Here is a 26,866-nt window from a genome sequence, read left to right as displayed (position 1 = left end):
AGGACCATCTGAAGGGGCTCCAGGCTAGGCTGGGCTCAGGTCTCCCAGCAGTGTTTTGAAGAGGTGAAGTCATCAGGTGACATCATAAGAGCTTACTGTAACAGCATGGCCAAAAAGGCATGAAGAGTTGTTAACCTAATTTTGCGAAGCTTCTTCTCCGGTAACATTGTACTGCTAACTAGGGCATACAAAACCTTTGCCAGACCAATCCTCGAATACATCTCATCTGCCTGGAATCCACAATGTATATCGGACATTAATACAATCGACCGGGTCCAGAAATATTTCACGAGAAGAGTCCTTCACTCCTCTGCTCACAATAGAATCCCTTACGTCGCCAGGTTCAAAATTTTGGGCTTGGACAACCTGGAACTACGCTGACTAAGATCTGACCTCAGCATTGTACAACAAAATTGTCTGCTATTGTCTCCTACCTGTCAACAACTTCTTCAGCTTCAACCTCAATTATACTCGGGCAAACAATAGATACAAACTCAAGGTAAACCGCTCCAAACTCGATTGCGGGAAATACGACTTCAGCAACAGAGTGGTCAATGCCTGGAATGCTCTACCTGACTCCGTTGTTACATCCTCAAACCCTCCCCGTAGCTTCAACCTCAAACTGTCTACCGTGGACCTCACCCCATTCCTAAGAGGTCTGTAAGGGGGCGTGCATAAGCGCACCTCCGTCCCTGTCCTAATGTCCCCATTTATTTGTACTCATTTCCCTTGTTGATGTTTATACTTGTTATCTTGTACATGTTTAACTAAATAAAATAAATAAGGGCCACACTGGCAGGATGTTATTAAGGGGCTTGGATGGGGAAACACTCAAGGGTGGCATGTGGCCCTCCACGAAACAAGTTGAACCCGCGGGCTTGTAAAAAGAACGGTTGCTGGAATTGGGGATGTCTAATTTAATGAAAAGAAGGAGTAGGGGAGACATGATAGCAGTCTTCCAATATCTCAGGGGCTGCCCCAAAGAAGAGGGGGTCAATTTATTTTCCAAAGCCCCAGAAGGCAATGGATCCAAGCAATGGATCGAAACTAACCAAGGAGAGAAGCAACCTGGAATTAATGAGAAATTTCCTAACAGGGAGGACAATTAATGGAATGACTTGCCTCCAGAACTTGTGGGTACTTTATCATTGAAGGTTTTTAAGAAAAGATTGGACAGCCACTTGTCTGGAATGATATAGGGTCTGCTGCTTGAGCAGGGGGTTGGAAGGCATTCCCCAAACCCAATTCCATCCAAAAAGAAATATGTTAGGAAGAGGAATTCAGCGAAAACACTCCCGTTTTGTTTTTTCCTGGCGGGAAGGCACCAATAGAAATATTTAAGCAGACATGACTGCTTGGGAATTGGGCAGGGAAATAAATATAAGAATAAATACTATTAAAGGAAATAACCTTAAGACATGATTTGGATTCTTCCTGATAAACGTTCTGGCATTTCCTTCATCACTTCGTTGAGAAATCACTTTTATAAGTAGTCCTCAACTTGTATTCATCCATTTACTGACTGTCCAATGTTACAATGGCACTGAAATATGTGATTTATAACCATTTTTCACACCTACAATCATTGTAGCATCCCCACAGTCACCTGATCGAAATTTGGATGCTTGGCAACTGCTTATATTTATACTGTTTATGCTGCTCATATTTATGACGGTCATAGTGTCATCGGGGGGAGTCATGTGGTGGCCTAGAGATGGAGCTCTCGCCTCACAATCAGGAGGTTGTGAGTTCGATTCTAGGTAGAGGCAGATATTTCTCTCACTGGGCACAATGAGAAGGTATCTGCTGAACAAAACTCTGCAATGGCAACAGGATGGGCATCCGGCCAGTAAACACTCTGCTAGCTCCATTCAGTTGTCCAGACTCTACCCCGCAAGGGATTATAGGGTGGTTAAATGAAGATGATGACAGATTCATTTAACAACCATTTTAACCAGTTAGTAATTTAACTTGTGGATCCACTTGAACCACAAAGCGATTCACTCCACCGCTTAAGTGATTCATTCCACCGCTGCGTCAGGAAAGGTCGTAAAATGGGGCAAAACTCACTTAACCACCACCTCGCTTAGCAACAGAAATCTCGAGCTCAACTATAGTCAAGTTGAGAAGCATTAGAGACACCCTCTATATACGTATATATATCAGGCAGGGGTGTCCAAACTTGGGAACTTTGAAGACTTGTGGACTTCAATTCCCAGAATTCCCCAGCCAGGCTGGCTGGGGAATTATGGGAGTTGAAGTTCACAAGTCTTAAAGTTCCCAAGTTTGGACACCCCTGATATCTCTCTCTCTCACACACACACACACACACACACACCCACACCCCTACCTACCTTCCATCCATCCATCCATTTATAACCTATCTATCATCCCTCCATCTATCCTACCTACCTATCTATCCTACCTATCAGATTGGAACCTACACCTAGGCAGCTTTATTACGCTAATTTCCAACCACCGCAGGGAAGGAAGTCCTCGCTTGAGCGACCCTTGAGGATTTCCCTCGCCGTCTGCTGTTACGACCGGAGGGGGGGAGAGGAGGAGGAGGAGCCAGAGAGCAGATTCCACGACGGCCGCCCCCGCTGCTGCTGCGCGCGCCGCCTCCTCCGCCACGCGCCTATGCAAATATAACCCCGCCCTCCTCCCGGCTCCTCCTTCCCCCCGGGGGGGCGCCGCCGATTGGTCGCGCGGCGGAGGGGGCGTGGCGCGGCGGCGGGGCGATGCGTCCGCCATCTTGCGAGCGGAGCTGCGGGCGGGCGGACCCCCTCAGCGAGGCGGCGGCTGAGGCGGAGGAGGCGGTGGCGGCGGAGGCCTCGCGGGCTCCCGGAGGCGGCGTGGCATCGTCAGCGTCGTCGTCGTTATCGGCGGCCCTGCCCTTTGTCTTCTCCTCCTTCCCGCCCCGTCCCGCGGGGTTGATGTGGCTGCGCTGGGAGAGGAGGATGAACGGAGGATAAATGGTGCCCAAGGCGGACAGCGGCACCTTCCTCCTCCTCTTCCTCCTCGTGCTCAGCATCACCGAGCCGCTGCGGCCAGGTACGGCGGTCGGGGGGGGGGGGAAGACGGGAGGGAGGGAGGATCCTTAAGCGGGGAAGTCGGGGACTACATCGCCCATCAACCTCAGCTCTCGAAGGGCTGGTGGGCTTTTCCATCGCCCTTTGGAGATGTCCCATAATCCCCAGCGTTTCCCTGGGGGGCTTTTGGGTGGCACAGATGTTGTCTCTCTCTCCCCCCCCCCTTTGTATTACATTGCCCATAAGCCACCCCTGCCCTTCAGATGGATCCTTGTTCCTATCACCCTCTGTAGAGAGGTGGGACTACATTGCCCATGCGTCCAAGGTCCTCCAGCGATCCCCTGGGGGGGAGCTTTTGGGTGATGGGGACCCCAGATGCTCTCTCCACTTTGTATTACATTGCCCATAAGCCACCACCTGCCCTTCGGATGGTTCCTTGCTGCTCACCCTCTAGAGAGTTAGGACTACATTGCCCATGCGCCCAAGATCTCCCAGCTTCCTTGGTCCTTGTTTCCAGTGCTCCCCTGGGGGGGGCGTTTTGGGCGTTGGGGACCCCTGATGCTCTCTCCTCCCCCCAGCCCACTTTGTATTACATTGCCTATAAGCCACTCCCTGCCATTTGGATGGATCCTTGCTCCTGTCACCCTCTAGAGAGTTAGGACTACATTTCCCATGCGCCCAAGGTCTCCCAGCTTCCTTGGTCCTTGTTTCCAGTGCTTCCTACAATCCCCACAGCTTGAGAGGGGGGAGCTTACAGATAATGGGGAATCCAGATGCTCTCTCCACTTTGTATTACATTGCCCATAAACCACCCCCTTCCCCTTAGATGGATCCTTCTTCCTATCACCCTCTCTAGAGAGGTAGAACTACATTGCCCATGCGCCCAAGGTCTTCCAGCTTTCCAGTGCCTCCCAGCGATCCCCTGGGGGGTCTTTGGGGATTTGGGGGAAGGTACAGCTATTGTTTCTCTCCCCCCCCCACTTTGTATTACATTGTTCATAAGCCACCCCCCCTGCCCTTCAAGATGGATCCTTGCTCCTATCACCCTCTAGAGAGATAGGACTACATTGCCCATTTGCCCAAGGTCCCCTCAACTTCCTTGTCCTTGCTTCTGCTCCAGGCTTCCATCCCCATTGATCCTCCCTCCACCCCATTTATCTTCTCCCACCTCTTGGATAAGACAAGGGTCCCACTGCTAGGATCTAGACTAGAGACCTTGTTGGGGAAGGGTCTTCTCTGTAGAGACTTCACATTGATGGGGACACATGGGGATGAGAAGATTGCTTAGAAATCCAGTGGATTCCGTAGCCTCTTGAGTTTGGAGGACTTCCCTTGGGAGCATTTTTGAGGTGACCACTTTTGAGGCGCGAGGAGGACCTCTTCGTCCTCCTAGAAGTGGGATGATGGGATGGTAGAGAAGTTTATTTTAGCACATGTGGGGGCTGCACCAAGTAGAAATTGAGATTGTCTTCTTCTCCAAATAATCCAAATAAATAATCCAGAACTTTTTGCTGATCTTCTGGGAATCCTGACTTGTAGCATGGTTATCCCAGCTCACGGATGATGTTTTTTTTTTTTGCAGCTCGGTTCACACAACCTGCTAGGTTTTGGGTTTGGTTTTGTTTAGGTAGCGAAACAAGTGTGTAAAGCCGGATCGTTTGGTTAATTTCCGATGGGGTGTGTTGTGCAAGGCTAGAAAATGTATTAATTCGCTAAGCAGATTAAGGGTACGCAGCCAGCCCTTGAGTATTTGGATTAAGGGGGGCACTGTCTTTAACCCTTTTCATTGTTTCCCAGCAACTGTTGAAGGAAATTGCAAATATTTGGGCCATGGGGTTGTCCCCGTTGGCTTTAAACACTGAAGCAGATACTCTCATTTAATTATTGTGGCACCCTAGAAATTGTTGAGCATTGCTTACTGGGGTGAGACAGCTGGATTGTGCATCAAACCTTTAGCAATGTGGGTGTGTTTCTGGGTTATTCAAAACCATATCATTTGAGGCATTAGCATGTTTGAATCAGTCCTGCATCTATGGATCTTGCAAATAAATAGTTGGGCTTGCCTGTTAACGAAACAATAGATGTGGTTTGCTATCTACAATGTTTGCAATTAACAAGCTTTTGAAAAGAGCTGGGAAAAAGTCCTTGAAAAGAATATGTCTCCTTAAAAAAAAACACACAGACACACACAAACAAACAAATGTAGGAAAAAGGGAAAGATTATCTAAAGATTTTGAAAATGTCAAGATTGGGACGTGTACTGAAAAATGTCAGCTTTCAACCGCCCGGGTGAAAGGGGTTTAAGAAATTCAGCTATTCGGGCCATAAAAATAGGCGAAGGATTTTTATGTAACGTAGAAGGAGAAAAAAAAGAGAGAAGTGAATCTGGAAGATTTACAGTTTTTAAGAAAAGGGGGAAGTGAAATAACATTCAGGAAAAAAAGAATAGAGAAGTCTTGGGAAACGATTGGAGGGCTTTAGGGGGCTGCTTAAAAAACAAAAACTTTCCAGAAAGTGTCCTTGAAGTTAGGGAGAGCAAAGCAGCAACAAGTTTGCCTAAGTTTTGGTTGCGATTGTGTACAAGTTTGCCTAAGCTTTTGTTGCCATTGTGTCCGTGTTTAACTTTCTGTTATCTTTTGGCTGCCCCAGGTTTCTTAGTGATTTCATTCTGAGGGCTTTCTTATTGACCCCTTGGGACAATTTCTTTTTAAAAAAATTGACCTCACAGGGAGAAATGAGCCATGTGTTTGGTGTGTGTGTGTGTGTGTGTGTGTGTGTGTGTCAGTGTGTCATAACCCTCGTGGTAGAAGGTGTTCCTGAGGCATTGAGTCCAGAAAGCTTGTAATGATTTGTCCTCAAGCTGAGTCTCCCCAGCCACCAATTTGTGCAAAGTCGCTGGGTGGCTTATGAGGATTAAAGCAACAGTATAAACAGTATGGAAGGACACAGGCAGTGCTGTGTTGAGGGTGGGGGGTAGGTGGGGGAATATAATTACTAACAACAGGACAGACAGATCCAGTGGTGGCTTCCATTTAATGCTGTTTCTAGTGTCAGACCTGGAAGCCATCTTTTACATTGGGCCTTCAGGCCTGCCACAAATTCTACTGGGGGAAAATGGGTGGTTGTTTTTAGTTGCAAAGTCATGTCTGACCCATCGCGACCCCATAGACAATGTTCCTCCAGGCCTTCCTGTCCTCTACCATCTCCCGGAGTCCGTTTAAGCTCACGCCGACTGCTTCGGTGACTCCATCCAGCCACCTCCATCTCTGCCGTCTCCTTCTTTTGCCCTCCATCGTTCCCAGCATGAGGCTCTTCTCCAGGGAGTCCTTCTTTCTCATTAGGTGGCCAAAATCTTTGAGTTTCCTCTTCAGGATCTGGCCTTCTAAAGAGCAGTCAGGGTGGATCTCCTCTAGGACTGACCGGTTGGATGGCCTTGCATTCCAAGAGAGATAGGGAGATAGATAGGAATAGGTTGGTAGATAGGTAGATGATAGATATAGATAAATAGGTAGATACATAGGTAAATAGATAGATAGGGATAGGTAGGCAATTGGATGGATGGATGGATGGATGGCATTCACAAAATAGAAGGATTTTTTTCCCCTCAATCATCATTGACCTTTTGACTCTTATCTTACTCAGCCAGGATCTGGTTGGAGGGAGAAGAGACGTACTTTCTCTTTCCTTTTTTTGTTGAGTAATAAATTTTATTAGAGTTTAGAAATACAAAGATAAACTAATATGTAAAAACAAACACATTGAAAAAGTGCTAAAAGATAGATGGATGGATGAATGATAAGTAGGTATATAGGGAGATAGAGTTAGAGATAGATAGGTAGGTAGGGAGATAGAATGACTGATGGAGCAACATTTTTCCCAGCATGAGGCTCTTCTCCAGGGAGTCCTTCCTTCTCATTAGGTGGCCAAAGTCTTTTCCTCTTCAGGATCTGGCCTTCTAAAGAGCAGTCAGGGTTGATCGCCTTGCAGTCCAAGGGAGATAGACAGGAATAAGTTGGTAGATTGATAGATATAGATATCTCATCCACCCATCTTCTCTTTCACTCATTCCCTCCCTCTCCCTCCCTCCCTCCCTCCCTCTCTATCTATCTATCTATCTATCTATCTATCTATCTATCTATCTATCTATCTATCTATCTATCTATATATCTCTATCTCTCTAACCTTTTTTGGAATTAATTTATCAGTAGCAAACATTGGAAGACGATAGGGCTTGTGTTGTAGATGCATTTTTTTTGGCCTCATTGCGAATTTAAGGAAGTGGGAGGAAAGAAGAAACTCCAAAAGCTAAGGATGACTTTAAAAAATAAATAAATCTTTTTTTATGAAATTGTTTTCAGTCGGATTTAACAAGACTGCAGCTCTCTTGTAAACAAGAATCCCGGATAGGATTTGAACGTTGAGCTTATATACCGAGCAAGTTGGCTCTTGCTGATTGATGTAATCCGGAGCTTTTGTGTTACATTTAAGAACCTAATCATAACATTAAACTTATTTTCGAACATGCCTTAGTTTGGCTTTTGAAGATTACCTTAAGAGAGGCTGGCTGTACTGTTACATTGTTACCCACTTTCTTTTCTTATCTTCCTTTTTGTTTTTGTTTTGAAAAGTGAATCTTCAAAAAAAACAAACACCCCACCTTTTGCACAAGAAACCTTGTAGTTAGAAACTTTAATAAGGAGAGCAACCAAAACAAAGAAAAATAGAGCTGTTTTTGAAACAAAGTTGTTGTTTTGTTACATATTTTAACTAATTTTATAAACAAAGTGTTGTCCAGGTCCCCCCCCCTTACATTTTCTGTTGTGCATAGTTCATTTTACATCATATTTTCATTTCACATTTCAGTCATCTTTATTTTCTTTCCATATTTTCCAGCTTAACTTTAATTTCTTCTTAATATATAAACAATGTCATTATCTGCCTCTCCAAGTTAATCAAATGTAATATCATATCATTTCCATCTATTATTGTTTTACTATCGATAACATATATCCTCAAGTTTAATTTTATGTAGTAAACATTTCACTTAGCGTACAGCACCAAGATTTTGAAGGGGCAAATTTAAAAAAAGTTTTTGCACTCTGCAGACCTCCCCAAAACAGCCCGTTTTTCGCAAAAACGGGTCCGTTTTTTGTCCAAAAAAAGGACATGCATCGATTTTAGGAGGTTTATAGAGTGCTCGTGAGGGCTGGTGTGTGGGGCAAAAACAAGCCAAAAAAACAGCCCTTTTTTCGCTCATTTTTGCCCGCCCCAGGCCCCAGGAGTACTCTGGAAGCCTCCTAAAGGCTATGCATGGCCATTTTTGCAAAGAGGGCAGGGTTTCGGGAGGCCAAAAATGCTTTATTCAGTGTATAAGACGCACCCAGATTTTCACCCGCTTTTTGAGGGAAAAAAGATGCGTCTTATACTCCGAATAATGTGGTAATTGATTATCCACATTTAAGAGTAGAGCTGTTTGAGGACTTGTGATTGCAACTGGAAAACAGGGCCCAGCAATCCTGATTGAATTTGGGGGACATCCCATCATCCTAACAGGGGTTCCCCATTTTCACTTTGGAAGCTGCATTGCCAACCGGGAATCCACTTGCCTCTTTGGCAGGGACAGCAGTGAAAATGCCATCTGCTCGGTTTCTAGGCGTGTTGTACATATATGTAAAGCAGAGAAGATCCTTATCAGATGAGTGAAATTAAACATAAAAACCAGCGCTTTGAATGTGTTTATGTGCTTGGTGCCTATGACATCCTGTTCCGGGTGGATTTATTTCTCAACCGAGTTTGGAAATTGTTAAAGGGAAACCCCAGCAAGGTCCAAGAGCCAAGTCTTTCCCATACCTTGACTTACGACCAGTGAAAGATTTGTTAAGTGAATTTTGCCCTGCTTTATGACCTTCTGTGGCACAGTTGTTAAGTGAATCACCGCAGATGTTGTTACTAACATGGTTGTTGAGTGAATCTACCTTCCCCGTTGACTTTGCTCGTAAGTCAGTCGCAAAAGGGGATTGCATGACAACCCCCCCTGAGAACACTGCATCCATCATAAATATGAGTCAGTCGGCATGTTTTTTTTATCACATAGCCAACCGTGGGGATACTGCAATGGTCTTAAGTGTGAAAAATGGTCATAAGTCACTTTTTTCAATGTTGTCGTAACTTTGAACAGCCGCTAAATGAACTGTTGTAAGTCAGGGACTACCTGCATTGTATTCTTTTTCCTCTGGAGTGTCTTAAAAAAAAAACCAACCCAAACTTTTAAACCTGTTCCCTCATTCCTCCGAGGGCGGAATATAATATATATATATTGGCCTCTTGTCTATAGAGATTCTCAGTCATCAAGGCCATGGTTGTCCCAAAAGGTGCTTTTTTTCAAGACGTAAATGGACATTTTTGGGTTTTTTTCAAAGACGTTTTGCTTTTCACCCAAGAGCTGAAGAAGTTTCTTGGATGAGAAGTGAAACATCTTCAAAGAAAAACCAGAAATGGATATCCAACATCTTCTAAAAAAAACTCCACTGTTGGAGCATTCAGAACGTCTGGAGGCAAGTTGTTCCACTGAAATTGTTCTCACTCTCAAGGAATTTCTGCTCAGTTCTTCTCTCCTTGATTAGTTTCCACCCATTGCTTCTTGTCCTGCCCTCGGGTGCTTTGGAGAATAGCTTGACTCACAGTTGGACTTTTGTCCCATTGCCGAGACGTTGTTATAGAGCCGAGGTGGCGCAGTGGTTAGAGTGCAGTACTGCAGGCCACTTCAGCTGACTGCTATCTGCAGTTCGGCGGTTCAAATCTCACTGGCTCAAGTTTGACTCAGCCTTCCATCCTTCCGAGGTGGGTGAAATGAGGACCCAGACTGTGGGGGCAATATGCTGACTCTGTAAACCGCTTAGAGAGGGCTGAAAGCCCTATGAAGCGGTATATAAGTCTAACTGCTATTGCTTCTTGAAAAAGCGTCTTTGGGACAAATGAGGACACAGATTATCCTCCCAAGTGGCCTCAGTGGTCCCCTGAAAGGATGCAAATGACCAGCTGCCTGCAAGGAGTATAAATCCTTCCATTCCCAACCATCCAGTCAGAGCTGAAGAAGCTCCTTGGATGAGGAGCGAAACATCTTCAAAGAAAAAGTCCAGTTGCCTTGAAAAAGTACCTTTGGGACAACTGAGGATACAAACAAACCCCCAAGTGGCCTCAACAACCCTCTAAAAGGATGCAAATGACCGGCTGCCTGCAAGGAATATAAATCCTCCCATTCCCCCACCATCCATTCAGAATTAAAGAAGCTTCTTGGATGGGAAGCGAAACGTCTTCAAAAAAAAAACTAGAAAGTCCACTTGCCTCTTCAAAAAACAAAACCACATTTGAGACAATCTTGGCCTCTGATTTCTTGAACCAAACAGTCTCTCTCTCTGTGTGTATCTCTGTCTCTGTCTGTTTCTCTGTCTGTCTCTGTCTCTCTTTCTCTCTCTGATTTTTCTGGGCAGTTCAGTGTAGATATTAATTAACTGTATCCCAAAAGACTCAAAGCTTCTTTTGTTCTGGCTGCCGTTTTCTCATTGTACAGTTTGAAGGCCATTTAAAGCAGAAATGTTGTTACTTGTTCAGTTCATCTTTCGCCTCTGCTCAGAGGTTCAAGGCAGCATACAGAATTATTATTTCCTCTTGATGGGGCCAAGGGGAGAGAGAAACTGGTCCTCCATGCTGCCAGCCTGATACAGCCATTCATTTACTGACCGGTCAAAGTCACAACGGCACGGAGAAAAGTGACTTCAGACTTACGACCATTGCAGTGTCCCTCTGGTCAGGTGATCAAAACTCAGACGCTTGGAGGTAGAAATTATAGCAAGAAAGACTCTGAAAGTTTGCATTAAAAATAGTGATGATTTATACCTGCAATCATTACAAGTAACAAAAATGTAAATAAGTCAATGGAAAAAGAAATTTATTTAGTTAAAACTACTTGGTTATAGCATTATTATTGTCATTAGTACATGTGTTATATTATTATTATTAGTTTATGCATTAATATTTATTATTTTTTTGCTGGTCTTTTTTTTTTGCAAACGGTACAATACACTGTTTTCAAAAATGCTCATGAATAAAACTTAGGCAAACAAAAAAATTCAGAGGCTTGACAACGGACTCATATTTATGACGGTTGTAGCGTCCCGGGGTCACGTGATCCCGTTTTGCGACCTCCTGACAAGCAAAGTCCATGGGGAAGCCAAATTCACTTTAAGAACCACATTCTGCAGCGATTCATTTAACAACCGTGGCAAGAAAGGTCGTAAAGTGGGGCAAAACTGAATTTTTGTCTCCATTACGGTCGTAAGTTGAGGACTACCTGCACTTTGCTTCCACCCTGCTAGTTGATGGCCCCAATCGTTTTCTCTGTGTATCCAGATAATTATTCTTTTTTTACATTCGTCATTCTTATACATTTATCATTCCATTTACAGGGTTATAATATACCATTTGGGTTGCTTTGTTTTCCCTTGCCTGTTTTGACACCATCTTTTCTCTTTCTTTTCTCCCTCCCTCCCTCCCTCCCTCCCTCCCTTCTCTACTTTCTTCCTCTTCTCCTTTCCCTTCCTTCTTCCCTTCCCTCTCCCCCACCCTCTCTCCTTTTCCCTCCCTTCTTCCTTTTCCTCTCCCCTATTCCTCTTCCCCTTCCTACCTTCTCCCTTCCATCTTCCTCTCCTCACCTCTATCTTCCTTCCCTCCTCTTCCTCTCCTTTCCTCCTCTCTTCCTTTCTCCTTTCTATTGTTGTAGGCGTCTCTTCCAGCTCTTAATTTTTATTTCCTTGGGGTGGTATTTCCGCAGGCAGGACAAGCGAGGGGAATGTTTGAAGCCCACCTGCCAGGCAGAAGGGAAATATTTGCAGGGGCGACAGAATTGAAAGATAAGACACCCAAGTAAGAGGGAGATTTATCCTTGGATGAGGATTCTTTGAGATCTCTTCCCCCAGTCCCAAAACAATTAGCTTGCTTTTTTGTGAGTTGCCGAGCTGCCTCCTGGGACGTGCATTAAGTGAAATAACAAATCAAAGCCAAACTGAGAATGCACGGAAAGCAGGCGAGATTAGAGCGATGATAGCCTATATTTTCTTACACTAATAAAACCAGGCAAGGAGAAGAGAGATTTATTACCCTGGATGGTTTTTTTTTAAATATTATTATTATGATGATGATCTTTAGTGCCTGTCCCTGGATGGTAGGAAATCTATCAAATAGGGTTTCTCATCCCCTCTTTTACCCTGGTGCGTTAGGAATCCTCAGTGGGCACCCATGGGCACATTTGGGAGGTCTGATGGCACATTTTGGAGTTTTGAGGCCATGCTGTGAACACTCTCACAAAGTCCTGCACGTCCCATCTGCCTGTTTTTTTGCGAGAAAGCACAACGCTTATCACCGTTTCTGTTTCGCAAGGATCCTCTCTGCTGTGTGTCGGCTTATTTTTAATGTTTTCCCTCCCTCCCTTTCCCAAACTTCCTGAGGTTGGCAGCACTCAAGTTGAAGTTCAACCCTGACATTTTAGAATAGAATAGAATAAGGAAAGAAGGAAGATTAGAATAGAATAAGGAAAGAAGGAAGGAGAATAGAATAGAATAAGGAAAGAAGAATAGAATAGAGTAGGATAGAATAGAATAAGGAAAGAAGGAAGGAGAATAGAATAGAATAAGGAAAGAAGGAAGAATAGAATAGAATAAGGAAAGAAGAATAGAATAGAGTAGAGTAGGATAGAATAGAATAAGGAAAGAAGGAAGGAGAATAGAGTAGAATAGAATAAGGAAAGAAGGAAGGAGAATAGAATAGAATAAGGAAAGAAGGAAGAATAGAATAAGGAAAGAAGGAAGGAGAATAGAGTAGAATAAGGAAAGAAGGAAGGAGAATAGAATAAGGAAAGAAGGAAGGAGAGTAGAATAGAATAAGGAAAGAAGAATAGAATAGAATAAGGAAAGAAGGAACGCGAATAGAATAGAATAAGGAAAGAAGAATAGAGTAGAATAGAATAAGGAAAGAAAGAAGGAGAATAGAATAGAATAAGGAAAGATGGAGAATAGATTAAGGAAAGAAGGAAGGAGAATAGAGTAGAATAGAATAAGGAAAGAAAGAAGGAGAATAGAATAGAATAAGGAAAGATGGAGAATAGATTAAGGAAAGAAGGAAGGAGAATAGAGTAGAATAGAATAAGGAAAGAAGGAAGGAGAATAGAATAGAATAAGGAAAGAAGGAAGAATAGAATAGAATAAGAAAAGAAGAAATAGAATAGAAAAGGAAAGAAGGAAGGAGAATAGAATAGAATAAGGAAAGAAGGAAGAATAGAATAGAATAAGGAAAGAAGGAAGGAGAATAGAATAAGGAAAGAAGGAAGGAGAATAGAATAGAATAGCAGAGTTGGAAGGGACCTTGGAAGTCTTCTAGTCCAACCCCCTGCTTAGGTAGGAAACCCTACACCACATCAGACAAATGGTATCCAACATCTTCTTAAACGCCACCTGTGATGGAGCACCCACAACTTCTGGAGAAAAATCATGCCACTGATTTAATTGTTCTAACTGCCAGGAAATTTATCCTTAGTTCTACGTTGCTTCTCTCCTTGATTAGTTTCCACCCATTGCTTCTTGTCCTGCCTTCAGATGCTTTGGAGAATAGCTTGACTCCCTCTTCTTTGGAACAGCCCCTGAGATATTGGAACACTGCTCTCATGTCTCCCTTAGTCCTTCTTTTCATTAAACTAGACATATCCATTTCCTACAACCGTTCTTCATATGTTTCAGCTTCCAGACCTCTAATCATCTTGGTTGCTCTTCTTTGCACTTCTTCATTTTAAACAAAAATTATCTAAAATTATGTTGGTTTTACACACACACACACACACACACACACACACACACACACACGATTGAAAATTCCTTTTTTCACCCAGGTCCTGGAACAGAGCATCCTTATCAGATGACAATTATCTGTATCGATATTAATAACAGACCTAGTGACCATGCTCGCCGCCTCCTGCACCCCCAAAATAATAAGACCTCCCCTGAAAATAAGGCCAAGTGCTTGTTTCGGGGGTCAAAATAAAATAAGGCCCTGTCTTATTTTGGGGGAAACACGGTATAACACAGCCACTTCTGGTGTCCTCTTAGTAGCATTTTCCTAAAATATTGCTGTTCTTCCGTTGTCATCCCCAAATAACACATCAATATTTTATAATATTCAGTTTTAAAAACTTTTTTTTAAGAAAAGAATTCTATTCTAAGGAGTAACCAGCATGCAACTTAACAGTTTAGGAAAAAAAACGAATAAATGGAAACAGACTGGACCAAGCATTTGATTTTGATAACACTTGATAACACATTCAATCCTGTCTCTTTTTAAACTTTGCTACAACCTTGATTTTTTTCCAGCAAACATTTACAAATTGCTAAGCCCAAGGTCTTTCCTGATGCAACATTTTCAGCTCATTTATGCTGGCTAGCAGCAATTTCCCAAGGTTTCAGATTATCTGCAGAAGCCAAGGTTTAACCCGGGATTTCTGAGTATGTGGAGCAGAGGTTTAATCAAGGTTTTATTTTCAGCTGGCAAAGAGGAGGAGAAGGGCGAAAATCCCTCCTAAAAAGCGAGGCCAATAGGTCAGGAAATATAGTAGAAGCAGGTTACTCCATAAATCCCCAATCTATATAAGCTAAACCAGGTGACCAGCCATGATAAAACCCTTCAGACATCTCAGTGGTTTAATGAGCTGTTCCGAAATTTACAAGGAAGGCTGTGGTTTGTACAGTTACTCACAATGTTAAGAGGCCTGCCAGACCAGGCCAATTAGATCTTCTCTTCTCATGGGATCAGGTAGGAGAAAAGGAAGTTGAAAACACATTAAGCTTCCCTATGCAGAAGCGAAGAATGCATTGCAAAAAGTCAATCAGATTCCCCATCCAGATCTTTGTGGTTCAGTTTCTAAGTGTTGTCCGACTCTTCGCGATCCCATGGACCACAGCAGGCCGCCCCCCTCCATCTCCCACCGTCTCCCTGAGTCTCCCCGAATCCATGTTCATTGCGTTGAGGACCCTATCTAACCATCTCATCCTTTGCTGCTCCCTTCTCCTTTTGCTGTCCATCTTTCCCAACATCTAAGTCCGTGATGGCGAGCCTATGACACGCGTGCCAGGAGTGGCACACAGCTGCCTGTTGCTCTTCTGGGTTGCGGCGTTCTGGTCAGTTGGTTTTCGCCCACGCGGGAGCGCTAGAAAATGGAAAAGCAGCTCCCTGGGGTGCATACGCCTGCCGGGAAGCTGAGTTTCCGGCATGCGTTGGCCAGCTGGTGTTCACGCGTGCACGAGTGCCAGAAACTGGAAGAGCAGGTGACTGGCGCGCATGTGCACATCAGAAACCAGAAGCTCAGCTTCCCAGTGCTCACATGCATGCCAGGGAACTGCTCTTCCAGTTTCTGGCATTCCCCCCACGCATGCGCGCTCCTGTTTCGGCACTCGGTGCCAAAAAGATTCGCCAACATTGATCTACCGCATTTTTCGGAGTATAAGACGCACTGGAGTATAAGATGCAGCAAGGTTCTGAAGAGGAAAATTTAAAAAAAAAAAGTTTTTGCACTCCTCAAACCTCCCGAAAATGGCTTGTTTTTTGCAAAAACGGACTCGTTCCCCCCCCCCCAAAGGGCATGAATAGCCCTTAGGACAGTGGTTCTCAACCTGTCGGTCGGGATCCCTTTGGGGGTCGGACGGCCCTTTCACAGGGGTCGCCTAAGACCATTGGAAAACACATTTTTGAAAAAATACGGAAAACGTAAAATAATTTTATGGTTGGGGGTCATCACAACATGAGGAACTGTATTAAAGGGTCACGGCATTAGGAAAGTTGAGGTTTGTAGACTGCTTCTGGGGGGGTGAGGAGGCCAAAAACGAGCCAAAAACGGGTTGGACTAGAAGACCTCCAAGGTCCCTTCCAACTATTCTGTTAAGTTTCCTAGTTCTTTTTAGGCTTATCACAAAATTCTGTTTCCATGTTTTGGGCATTGTACTATTGGAAACTAATCCGTGCTCCTTATGCTAATTAACAGTGGCTTTCAACAAGAGAGAAATCTATTTTTCTCCTCCATGCGTCTTATAGTAAGATTAATAGGACTTGAACATTGTCTTATTTAATGACCAACGGTGATCAAGGCAGGTCATCTTTCATCCACTGAGCATGTAGATTTTTTTTTTTTGGTTGAAATTATTACTGCCAGGGGCATATGCATATTTTACATGTTCTTTTCGAGAGCTATTACTGAGGAGTCGGGATTATTTTTTTAAAAAAAATAGGTTAATATTAATATTAATTAAATTAATATTAATTTGCAACCAGCACCGGACTTCTGTTGTTTACAAGTCACCAGCACCGGACTTCTGTTGTCTAGGGTCATTGTCCATTTTTTAGAAAGTCATACCCATTGCTATTTAATTGCATCACCCCACTGATGCATAAATAATCAAGGTTACCTGAAGGAGGTAATTTAATGTTGTTAAAATCATGTGTCTCAGCTAATAATAATCTGCAGGGCTGAACTATTGCAGGGATAATTAAAACATTATTTCACCCTTTTTTTTTTCATGAATCTTAATATACTTGGCTTCTGGTTTTATTGCAGCCATGTAGCATAGAATGCACATGGTAGCTTGACTGACAGCCAAACCAGCGGCTGCACCTACAGTTTCGCTGCATCTTTTGATCTGCGGCTGCTGTAGATTATTTCCTGGAGGTGGTAGATGCAAGAAACGGCGGGAGTTTCTGTCATTTGCCTTGTTCCTTGAGAAATCTTTGCAAAGGCTTCTAGCATTGCTAGTCTTCAATAATACCACTCTATAAAGCCTTAGTAAGACCATACATAGAGTGCTGCATCCAGTTTTGGCCACTACGCTATAAACAAGATGTCGAGACTCTAGAAAGAGTGCAGAGAAGAGCAAGAAAGGTGATTAGGGGACTGGAGGCTAAAATATATGATGAACGGTTGCAGGAACCAATCATGGTTCGGTTATGAGATATTGGAAGATGCTATCATGTCTCCCTTGGTTCTTCTCTTCATTAGACTAGCCATGCCCAGTTCCTGCAACCGTTCTTCATATGTTTTAGCTTCCAGTCCCTTAATCATCTTGGTTGCTCTTCTTTGCACTCTTTCCAGAGTCTGAACATCTTTCCTCCCCATCTTTGTGAATTTAAGCCCCTTAATATTTGAGGGGCTGGCACAGAGAGGAGGGGGGGTCAAGCTATTTTCCAAAGCACCCCAAGGCCAGACAAGGAATAATGGATCGAAACTGAACAAGGAGAGATTCACCCTGGAAATAAGGAGAAATTTTTTGACAGTGAGAACCATCAACTGATGGAACAGAAGTTGCCTTCAGAAGTTGTGGGAGCTTCATCACTGGAAGCTTTCAAGAAGAGAATGGACTGCCATTTGTCAGAAATGGTGTAGGGTCTCCTGCATGGATGGGGGATTGGACTAGATGACCTACAAGGTCCCCCTCAACTCTGTTAATCTGTAATGACATGGATTGCTGGCCTGAGGGAATGGGAGATCCATCAAGAGAACCAGTGAATCCACCGGTGCTGTTAACACATCCTGGACTAAGAATTGACTGACGCTGTTATAACTTTTCGTCTTCTTTCCTTGCTTTAAGCGGCTCCTCTTCAAATTCCGTGCACAGGTAGAGTTTGTGAAACCGGTAGGTTTGTTTAAAGGAAGCCCTACTTCTAAGCAAACTCGGCCTCTGGTGAAACAAAATATTTCCTTCTAATGGGCCCTTCACCTTTTCCATATTACGCAAAACGCAAGCTGTCTTAGACACACTCTGTGCGTTAAGAGTTTCCACCTCTGGAAGAAGATGCAGGAGCATCATGTTGGCACATGTGTCTCATTTATCAAAGCAGAAACAACAGCAAGAAGAGGCACCAAGCACAGTTTCTGTTTAGCGCAATGGCTTTGGTTTAAAATTTCGAAGCATGCAAGAGGATAGAAGCCCAAACCCTTAAAAAAAGGGAGGGAAATAGAAAAGAAAATAATAGTATATAAGTATATATTCAAAAGTAAGATAAAAGGAGGGGGAAAAAACAATCAGGATAGATTTGAGAAGGAAAGAGAACAAGAAATGATACCCAACTATTTTTGGGTTTGTGGAAACAACCACTCCAAGCAAATAAAACTTAAGAGCTGGAAGAGACACCTACAACAATAGAAAAAGAAAGGAAGAGAGGAGGAGGGGAGGAAGATAGAGGTAAGGAGAGGAAGATGGAAGGGAGAAGGAGAGAGGGTAGGAAGGGGTGGAGGGAAGGAAGATAGAGGTAAATAGAAGAAGATGGAAGGGAGAAGGTAGGAAGGGGAAGAGGTAAAGGAAGAAGGAAGGGAAAGGGAAGGGAAGGAAGAAAGGAGAGAAGGGAGGGAGGGAGAAAAGAAGGAACCTACAACCATAGAAAAAGAAAGGAAGAGAGGAGGAGGGGATGAGAGAAAGAGGAGGGGAGGAAGATAGTGGTAAGGAGAGGAAGATGGAAGGTAGATGGAGAGACGGGAGGAAGGGGAAGAGGGATAGGGCAGAGGTAAGGGAAGAAGGAAGGGAAAGGAGAGGAGGAAGGAAGACAGTAGAGAAGGGAGGGAGGGAGAAAAGAAGGAACCTACAACAATAGAAAAAGAAAGGAAGAGAGGAGGAGGGGATGAGAGAAAGAGGAGGGGAGGAAGATGGAAGGTAGATGGAGAGACGGGAGGAAGGGGAAGAGGGATAGGGCAGAGGTAAGGAAAGAAGGAAGGGAAAGGAGAGGAGGAAGGAAGACAGTAGAGAAGAGAGGGAGGGAGGAAAGAAAGGGAAAAGAAGGTGGTATCAAAATGGGAGGGATGATAAACAAAGCCACCCAAATGGTATGTTATAACCCTGTAAATGGAACGACAAATGCATAAGAATGTCGAATGTAAAAAAGAACAATAACTACGTGAATGTATACCTGTAATTGAAGGTAAGAGAACGAAAAATAAAAAAAACTTTTCTGAAAAAAATAATAGTACAATGGGGGGGGGGGGTTGTTCCTTGCATTTTGCAATCGTCAACCTTTTTCAAAAACGCTCGCTCCGTTGGAGTCCAGCTGGTGGATTGTCTGTCGAGAAATATTCCCAGGACTAAGCGAAGCCCTCGGTTTAAGCTGATTTGGACCATTGCCCAGCAAGCTTTGTTCCGGCCACCCACATAGTCCCTCCAGAGGCAGGTTGACGGTTCAGCCTTCCTCCCCCCCCCCTTTTTTTTTTTCTGTGTGAGCAAAAATCCAAAGTCACACGCTCTGTTTTGGCAACCTGCCTTTCCAATTAACCAGTTTTCCTACTCTCGCGAAGCCAGTCGGTGTCCTTAAATTGGGACACAGAACTTTATTTGAGTAGCTGTTGGAAGCGGAGTAAGCAGGGTTGGGCCCGGGAGTAAACTAAATACAGGTTGGCTTCGACTTACGACCCACCCAATGAGCCCAACGTTTCCGTTGCTAAGTGAGACCTTTGTTTGTTTTTAAAGAACAGATCTTATTTTTATTCTCTTATATATAGTTACAGGTATATATACATTCACACAGTTATTGTTCTTATCTGTATCACTTTTACATAATTGTTTTTCCATATAAAATAGGGCTGTCCAAACTTGTGAACTTTAAGACTTGTGGACTTCAACTCCCAGAATTCCCTAGCCAGCTGGCTAGGGAATTCTGGGAGTTGAAGTCCACAAGTCTTAAAGTTCACAAGTTTGGACAGCCCTGATATAAAAGGTTAAAATATACCTTCTGTGTTGCTTTGCTTACCATCCCATACACCTATTTTGTATTATCACCACCCTATTTTTTCTTTTCACCTTCCCTCCCTCCCTCCGTTCTTTCCTTCCTTCCTTCCTTCCTTCCTTCCTTCCTTCTCCTTCCTTCCTTCCTTCCTTCCTTCCTTCCTTCCTTCCTTCCTTCCTTCCTTCTCTCCTTTCCCTTTCCTTCTTCCCTTACCTCTAAGCGAGACCTTTGCTAAGTGACTGTTGCCGAACTGTCTTGTCCCAGTTGTTCAGGGAATCACAATAGCTGTTAAATTTGTGACTCGATTGTTAAGTGGCTTCCCAACTGATTTGGCTTGCCAGAAGGTCTCCAAAGGCAATACTACGACCACAGGAGACTTCAACCATCGTAAGTATGAGTCGTTTGCCAAGTGTCCGAATTTGGATCACGCGATCTTAGGGGATGGTTGCAACCGTTGTAAATGTGAAAAGTCCTCCACCCCTCCCAATAACTTTGGTCACTAAACCAACTGTTATAAGTCGAGGGCTACCCTGTTTCCCCAAAAATAAGACCCAACCCAAGAAATAAGCCTTAGCATGGTTGTTCAGGGTGCTCACAAAATAAGCCCTACCCCCAAAATAAGACCCAGTTAAGATCATCAGCCAGACGGACGCAATTAGTACCTTATTTCCCCCAAAATAAGACCTGGGAGAAAATAATTCATCTTTTGGAGTGAAAAATAATATCGGTCTTATTTTCGGGGAAACACGGTATCTGTACAGTTGTGTCAAGTGCGACTTCATTTAATAATCAGGAAAGAAACCACTCAACTCCATTTGTTTGAAATCAAGTGTACTTTTACTAATTATAAACGAACAATAGCAAAGCTAAGCTGAATCTGGTTAATTAGGCGCGAAAGCAAAGAATGTCATGTATAATTCAATCCCTTCCGTTGGCATCCCAGTCCATAGTTCAATTATAATGCACCCAACTGTCAGGTGGGAGATAACTTCAAAAGACATCACCAGGATGGAATGCCGGACAGTTAACCTTGGCGGGAAACTCCCTTCCTCCACATGCGCAGTAAGATGGTCAGGTCAGCGTCTAGAATCTTCATCCAGCACATCATGATTCCCCTCCCAAATACCATGCCCTCCCCTCCCCGTTACAATGGCAGCCGAAGCAGTAGCAAAGCAGAGGCTGACAAGTTGTTTCATTTTAAATCCAGAAATTAAGTATTCCCTATAGGATCACACTTTCTGTGCTCTGATTCCTCCCGTCTTCAGGATGCTGCTTTGCAAAGATGCAAAGCCATCAATTGAATGTTCAGAAAGTGACCCCATTTCTCAAAATAAAATAAAATAAAATAAAACAAAAACAAAAATGAATGCTTCTTTGCATTTTGCATCTTACGGCAGCCTTTTATGAAGTATAATCTTTATTGTCATTGCACTTAAATACAACGAAATTGGTTATTCAAGATTTCCCTCCTCCCCTTCTTCGCTATCTATCATGTGGCACCGATTTTCCAAGCTACCGGTTTTGTGAGTTTGTGTCAGCCGTTTGGAGAAGAAGAAGGGGGAAAAAAAGACTTGAGGTGCCAAGACTTTACACGGAGGGAAAACTAATGTTGATTGTTTTGAGGGTGGGTGGGTGTTTTCTGCATTGCGTAACCAGGAGTTTTATTTTAACTGGGACAGTCCATGAGTTTTGGGTGTTTGAGTGAAGGTCGGATGGGGAAGAGATTTTGTAACTGGCATTTTAGGACACTTGGAGAAAACACACACTCACTCACTCCGTCAACCGGTGAAAAGATCTCTTGTTTAAATGTACTGAGCCTTCAGTGGCCAAACGGGGGAAGCCGTGAAGAATTGTAGATTTATTCGCTAGTCTAAAAAATGTCCTAATGCTCCGCCAAAGGGACACATCTATTTAGCTTCTTTGTGTTGATATTACTGGCGCTTGCATTTGGGATAAAAAGTAAAATTGCAAATGCTGAATCAGACCCCAGAAGTTGGTTCGGGTTGCCTTGTTGAAACAAATCCTGCTTCGGGATTGTACCCGTTGACCTGTGTATCATTAGGAGGATGTTTCTCAACCATGGGAACCTTAAGCTATGATCTAAGGCGGTACTATAGCCTGGTTCACCCCTCTAAAGCTGTGTTTCCCAACCATGGTAACATTAACCTATGATCTACTGTGTTTCCCCGAAAATAAGACAAGGTCTTATTCTCTTTTGACCCCAGAAATAAGCACTTGGCCTTATTTTTGGCGAAGTCTTATTATCTTTGCGGTTCAGGAGGCAGCGAGTATGGTCACCTCATGGCTGCTCCTGTGTTGCAATATTTTCAGGGAGGGCTTATTTTAGCGCATGCACTAAAAAGCACGATTGGGCTTATTATCCAGGGAGGTTTTATTTTTGGGAAAACAGGATAATGTGGCAATACAGGCCTGGTTCACCCCTTTAAAGCCGTGTTGCTCAACCTTGGTAACTGTAATTATGATCTACCATGTTTCCCCCAAAATAAGACAAGGTCTTATTCTCTTTTGACCCCAGAAATAAGTACTTGGCCTTATTTTTGGGGAGGTCTTATTATTTTTGAGGTGCAGGAGGCGGCGAGCGTGGTCACCTCATGGCTGCTGCTGTGCTGCAATATTTTCGGGGAGGGATTATTTTAGCTCATGCGCTCAAAAGCCCTAATTGGGCTTATTATCCGGGGAGATCTTATTTTTGGAGAAATAGGGTAATGTGGCATTACAGGCCTGGTTCACCCCTTTAAAGCCGTGTTTCTCAACCTTAGTAACTTTAAACTATGATCCAATATGGGGGTACAGGCCTGGTTTTCCCCTCTAGTGCAGTGTGCAACTATGGCAGCTTTAAGATGTGTGGACTTCAACTCCCATAGTTCTCCAGTCAGCAGGAAGGCAGTGAGATTATATACAGGTAGTCCTCGACTTAACAGCAATTCACTTAATGACCGAAGTTACAATGGCACTGAAACAAAGATGGCTTAGGGTCATTTTTCACACTTATGACCAGCATCCCCCCTGGTCATGTGATTTATATTCGGACATTTGACAACTGACTCACTAAATTTATGTTTCTGGATTCCTCCTAAGTTCCTTCCTAAGTTATGTTCCTCCAACAGATGGATATCCAACATCTTTAAGAAGATGTTGGATATCCATTTGTCCGAAGTGGTGTAGGGTTTCCTGCCTAGGCAGGGGGTTGGACTAGAAGACCTCCAAGGTTCCTTCCAACTCTGCTATTCTCTGTTCTAAATGAGAAATTTGTTAAGCGATTTTGGCCCCATTGTACGGTTTTCTTCTTCTTCCCATGTGTCATGTCAATCCTTGCAGTTGTTAAATTACCTGGTTGTTAAGTGAATCCGGGTTCCCCCATTGACTTTGCTTGTCAGGAGGTCACAAAAGGGGATCCCAGGACTACCAGGGGGACGCTGCAACCGTCATGAATGTGAGTCAGTTGTCACGCGTGCTAATGTAAAATCACGTGACCATGGGGATGCCGCAACAGTCGTAACCATGAAAAACGGCCGTAAGTCACTTTTCCCCCGAGTCCCTTTGTAGCTTTGAACAATCCTGCAACAAACTGTTGTGCAGCCTTTTAATTCCATTCTTTGAGTTAAAGTTTCCTCTCTACTTTTCTAAACATTTCTGCATGGAAAAACAGGGCCGTTGTTAGATGTGTTCTTATCCAGTCATCGGTGTGAAGGACACACGTTAGCTGCCAAGATCTTTTGAACTGCTAATGTTGCGTTGAACGACAAGCTTCATCATCGTTTATTCAGAAGGACGCGGGGGGGGGGGGCTCCTACTTGTTGCATCAGTGTGAGTGTTCCCCCCGCACCCTGGCCGCTGAAATTGCATGAAATAATGAAATAAACGAGGCAACCCAAAATGACAATGGGTGGAGATTTGGGTGTTCTCCATAGTGAGGGGAGGAGTATCCAGGATGGGTTGACCTTATCCTCTCGTTGACGACTGAGTCAGATAAGCTCTTGGTATATGCCCCTGGTCCACCAGGTACCGCCCAGTTATCGACTCAGTCCCTCAACTGGACGGTTTGCCATCCTGGATCTCCGATAAATTTGAAGATATTTGAAGAAAGGAAAAAATTCAATTGTCTCCCTACCGCAGCAGCTGCATGCGAGCTGGAAGCTCCCTGAGCTGCGAGGGATTGCTGCTGAAATTGCATGAAATAAACGAGGCAACCCAAAATGATGATGGGTGAAGATTTGGGTGTTTCCTTCAGCATAATTATTTGTAAAAGCATCTGTCATGACATTCCTGAAATATTGGACGGCAGGACGCTGTCAGTGTTCAACTCCTGTCTTTCCTTTTCCTTTTCTTCTGTGGCCCGAAGGACACAAATATGGGGAATGGCCGTGGAAGCAGGTCGATTGACCGAGATGGTATCTGTACAAGGTTGAAATAAATCACAGTCAAACAGGAAGAGGTTTGGGGGGGGGGAGCACAAAAATTCATCCTGTAATATTCCAGAGGTTCAAGTGAAGTAAACATAGGCAGGTAGCTGTCAAATTTCCTAATGATGCCCTAATTAATTCATAATTATCGAGTCAAGATTTTAGTACAAAACCAGTGATTTCTTAGGTGATCCATTAGGCAATATCTGTTCGCAGTCAAGCCTGTGCTTTGTTTGCTTTTTCTTCTGAATTTTACCCCTGTTCCTCCCCTCAGTCTGTGTCATAAATCACATTCCCCTGTAAGATGCACCCTCTCAAGCTGGCTGCAGTAATCTGATATCCAACTTCAGCCGACAGTATGCATGGAATGTACTTTCTACCCTGACAACGCGGGGGGAGTTGACAGTAGCCTTCGACTTACAACAGTTCATTTAGTGACCCTTCAAAGTTACAACAACACTGAAAAAAAGGGGTACTCTGGACCATTTCTCACACTTACGACCATTGTAGCATCCCCATGGTCATGTAATCAAAATTCAGGTGTTTGGCAACTGACATATTTATGACCGTCGCAGCGTCCCGGGGTTATTTGATCCGCTTTTGCGACTTTCTGACGAGCCAAGTCAATGGAGAAGCCACATTCATTTAACAACCGTGTTACTAACTTAATGACTACAGTGATGCACTTCACAACTGTGGCCAAGAAAGTTGGCAAAATGGGGCGGAACTCACTGATCAACTGTCTTGCTTAGCAGCCGAAATTTTGGGCTTTATTGCGATGGTAAGTGTAGGACTACCTGTATATGGTTCCAGCTATTTGTAGAGGTCATAATTCAGTTGCAAAGTATTTTTGCATTATCCAAGACGTGCAAGGGATAAGGCAGAATCTTCTTCTTTATCTTTCTTTATTATAATTTTTTAATTATATTATTATATTTTATTATTATGTATGTATGTTCCAAATCTGGAGTGCCTCGAGCAATTTCAACCAAACTTAGTACACAGGGGACTTACCCTCTGGAAACAAATACTGGGGGTGGGTGGGTGGGAGGGGTGTAAGACACCCCTGGTATGCGTGTCTGTCTGTGTGTGTTCCAGCATAACTCTGGAACGCCTGGCCCATTAAGGAGAGCGAATGCAACATCCTAAAGCGGCAATTGTTTGTGATGTCACTTCCTTCGGAGCTTCCTCTGGAACGCCAGTTGTGATATCCGCCCTCCAGTGGACCAATGGGGAAGCGCCTGATGGATTTGGGGCAAAGGATCGTAAACAGGGCGGGAAAGAGGAACGCATGGGAGGGGGGAAGGGAAACGGCAGGGATGATGGGCATGGGAGTAGGGGGAAGAAAGCCCCCTCCCAATAGCTACCTGTCAGACAAATGCTTAGTCTATAAATACCCAGCCAACACCGGCTATGTAAAATAAATCTCTTTGCTTTGTAGATGTGGGGCTATTTTGAGTGAATTCAGGCCTGGCTTATAGGCAAAGCTGCAATTGTTGACAAAAGTTATGTCTCTATTTAATTCTTACTCACTTCAGTTGTTTTTCTAGACCCCAGAGTCTTTTCCACGGTGAGATGGGCAGCATATAAATTCAATTAAAAGCATAAATAGATTGAACAGATACAATCATGAATTAATTTAAGACATACATGTAATCATTGAACCACGATTTGCAAAATCCTACAAGCTTTTGTTTTCATATTTTGGCTGAGCCTGAAAGTGGGAATCAAACTTCCTTCTTATACGCTCAAGTTTAAGGGCGATGCTTTCTTGTGTTTACCTTTCAAGAGATAAACATCTAACCAGGTTGTGGGGTGGTTTGTCTTCAAATCCCAGGCTTTTATCGTTACTTAAGCATTTTGGAAAAATGTCTATTTTGAATGCTCACCTCTTGGGGATTTGCATTGGTTGAGGTCAGTCACGGGGGTCTTAAAGAATAGAAAAATAAACAGGGAGAAAGGAACACAACAGTGTTGGCTTTATCCGGTAATATTACCCCTGATACTATCTGTATCTGGACCAGGTAAAACACCTGGCATCTATTTTTCTTATTAGAGATAGTCTTACATTCTGGTAGATTTGATAACGGGATCGAAAGAAAGCCGAATGTAATAGGCAATTCTAATTTAGGATGTTTATAGCTATTCTGACCTAGGCTTCCCCTGTCCTCGTCCCGATAAGCCCCTTTTATTTAATTTACAGTGAATTTTGCTCCAGCAAGTCTTTCCTCTCTCAAAGTCTTTCAAGATAGTTCACAATTACCGACCTTTATCAGGCTTGGAGAGTGGCCAGGCTGAAATCTTTCAGATGCCACAATACTTGGCAAGAATGCAGGAATGAACTAATGGTCTCCTGCAAACTCCACTCCCCTTTTGCTCCTTTTTTATTTCCTCTGGGAGGGGCCATTCATTGTCCACCTGTGGCCTTACTCTCAAATCGACCCTTGTTCCTTAGCTGTTCCCTTCGTCTGGTAACTGCGCATGCGCACACTGGGAACAGGCTCCAGCTGTTCATCTGCCCCATTGGTCTCCGACTCTGAAGGCAGCAGATACACTATGTTGCCAAAAGTATTCACTCACAACTGCTTCTGATTATGTGGATGGGTGAGCAAA

At 43.7% G+C, this 26,866-nt stretch overlaps 1 protein-coding gene across 2 annotated transcripts in view; it reads left to right on the top strand.

Annotated features, from left to right (window-relative positions):
- Positions 1 to 2,759: 2,759 nt before the first annotated feature.
- The window catches only part of DGCR2 (DiGeorge syndrome critical region gene 2), a 50,837-nt gene continuing 26,730 nt past the window's right edge, over positions 2,760 to 26,866 (top strand). For both annotated transcript variants that reach the window (XM_087705695.1, XM_087705694.1), the window contains exon 1: positions 2,760 to 3,054. In XM_087705695.1, coding sequence (XP_087561821.1) covers positions 2,976 to 3,054 — 79 coding nt within the window. In that variant the 5' untranslated portion in view covers positions 2,760 to 2,975. The remainder of the gene's footprint in view (positions 3,055 to 26,866) is intronic.

Source organism: Thamnophis sirtalis, unplaced genomic scaffold (assembly GCF_051295495.1).
Source record: "Thamnophis sirtalis isolate CommonGarterSnake01/CBP01778 unplaced genomic scaffold, rThaSir2_p1.2 scaffold_2, whole genome shotgun sequence".
NCBI classification, from domain to species: Eukaryota; Metazoa; Chordata; class Lepidosauria; order Squamata; family Natricidae; genus Thamnophis; species Thamnophis sirtalis.
The sequence above is the reverse complement of the archived record's forward strand: the minus strand, read 5'-3'. Positions and strand labels throughout refer to the sequence as shown.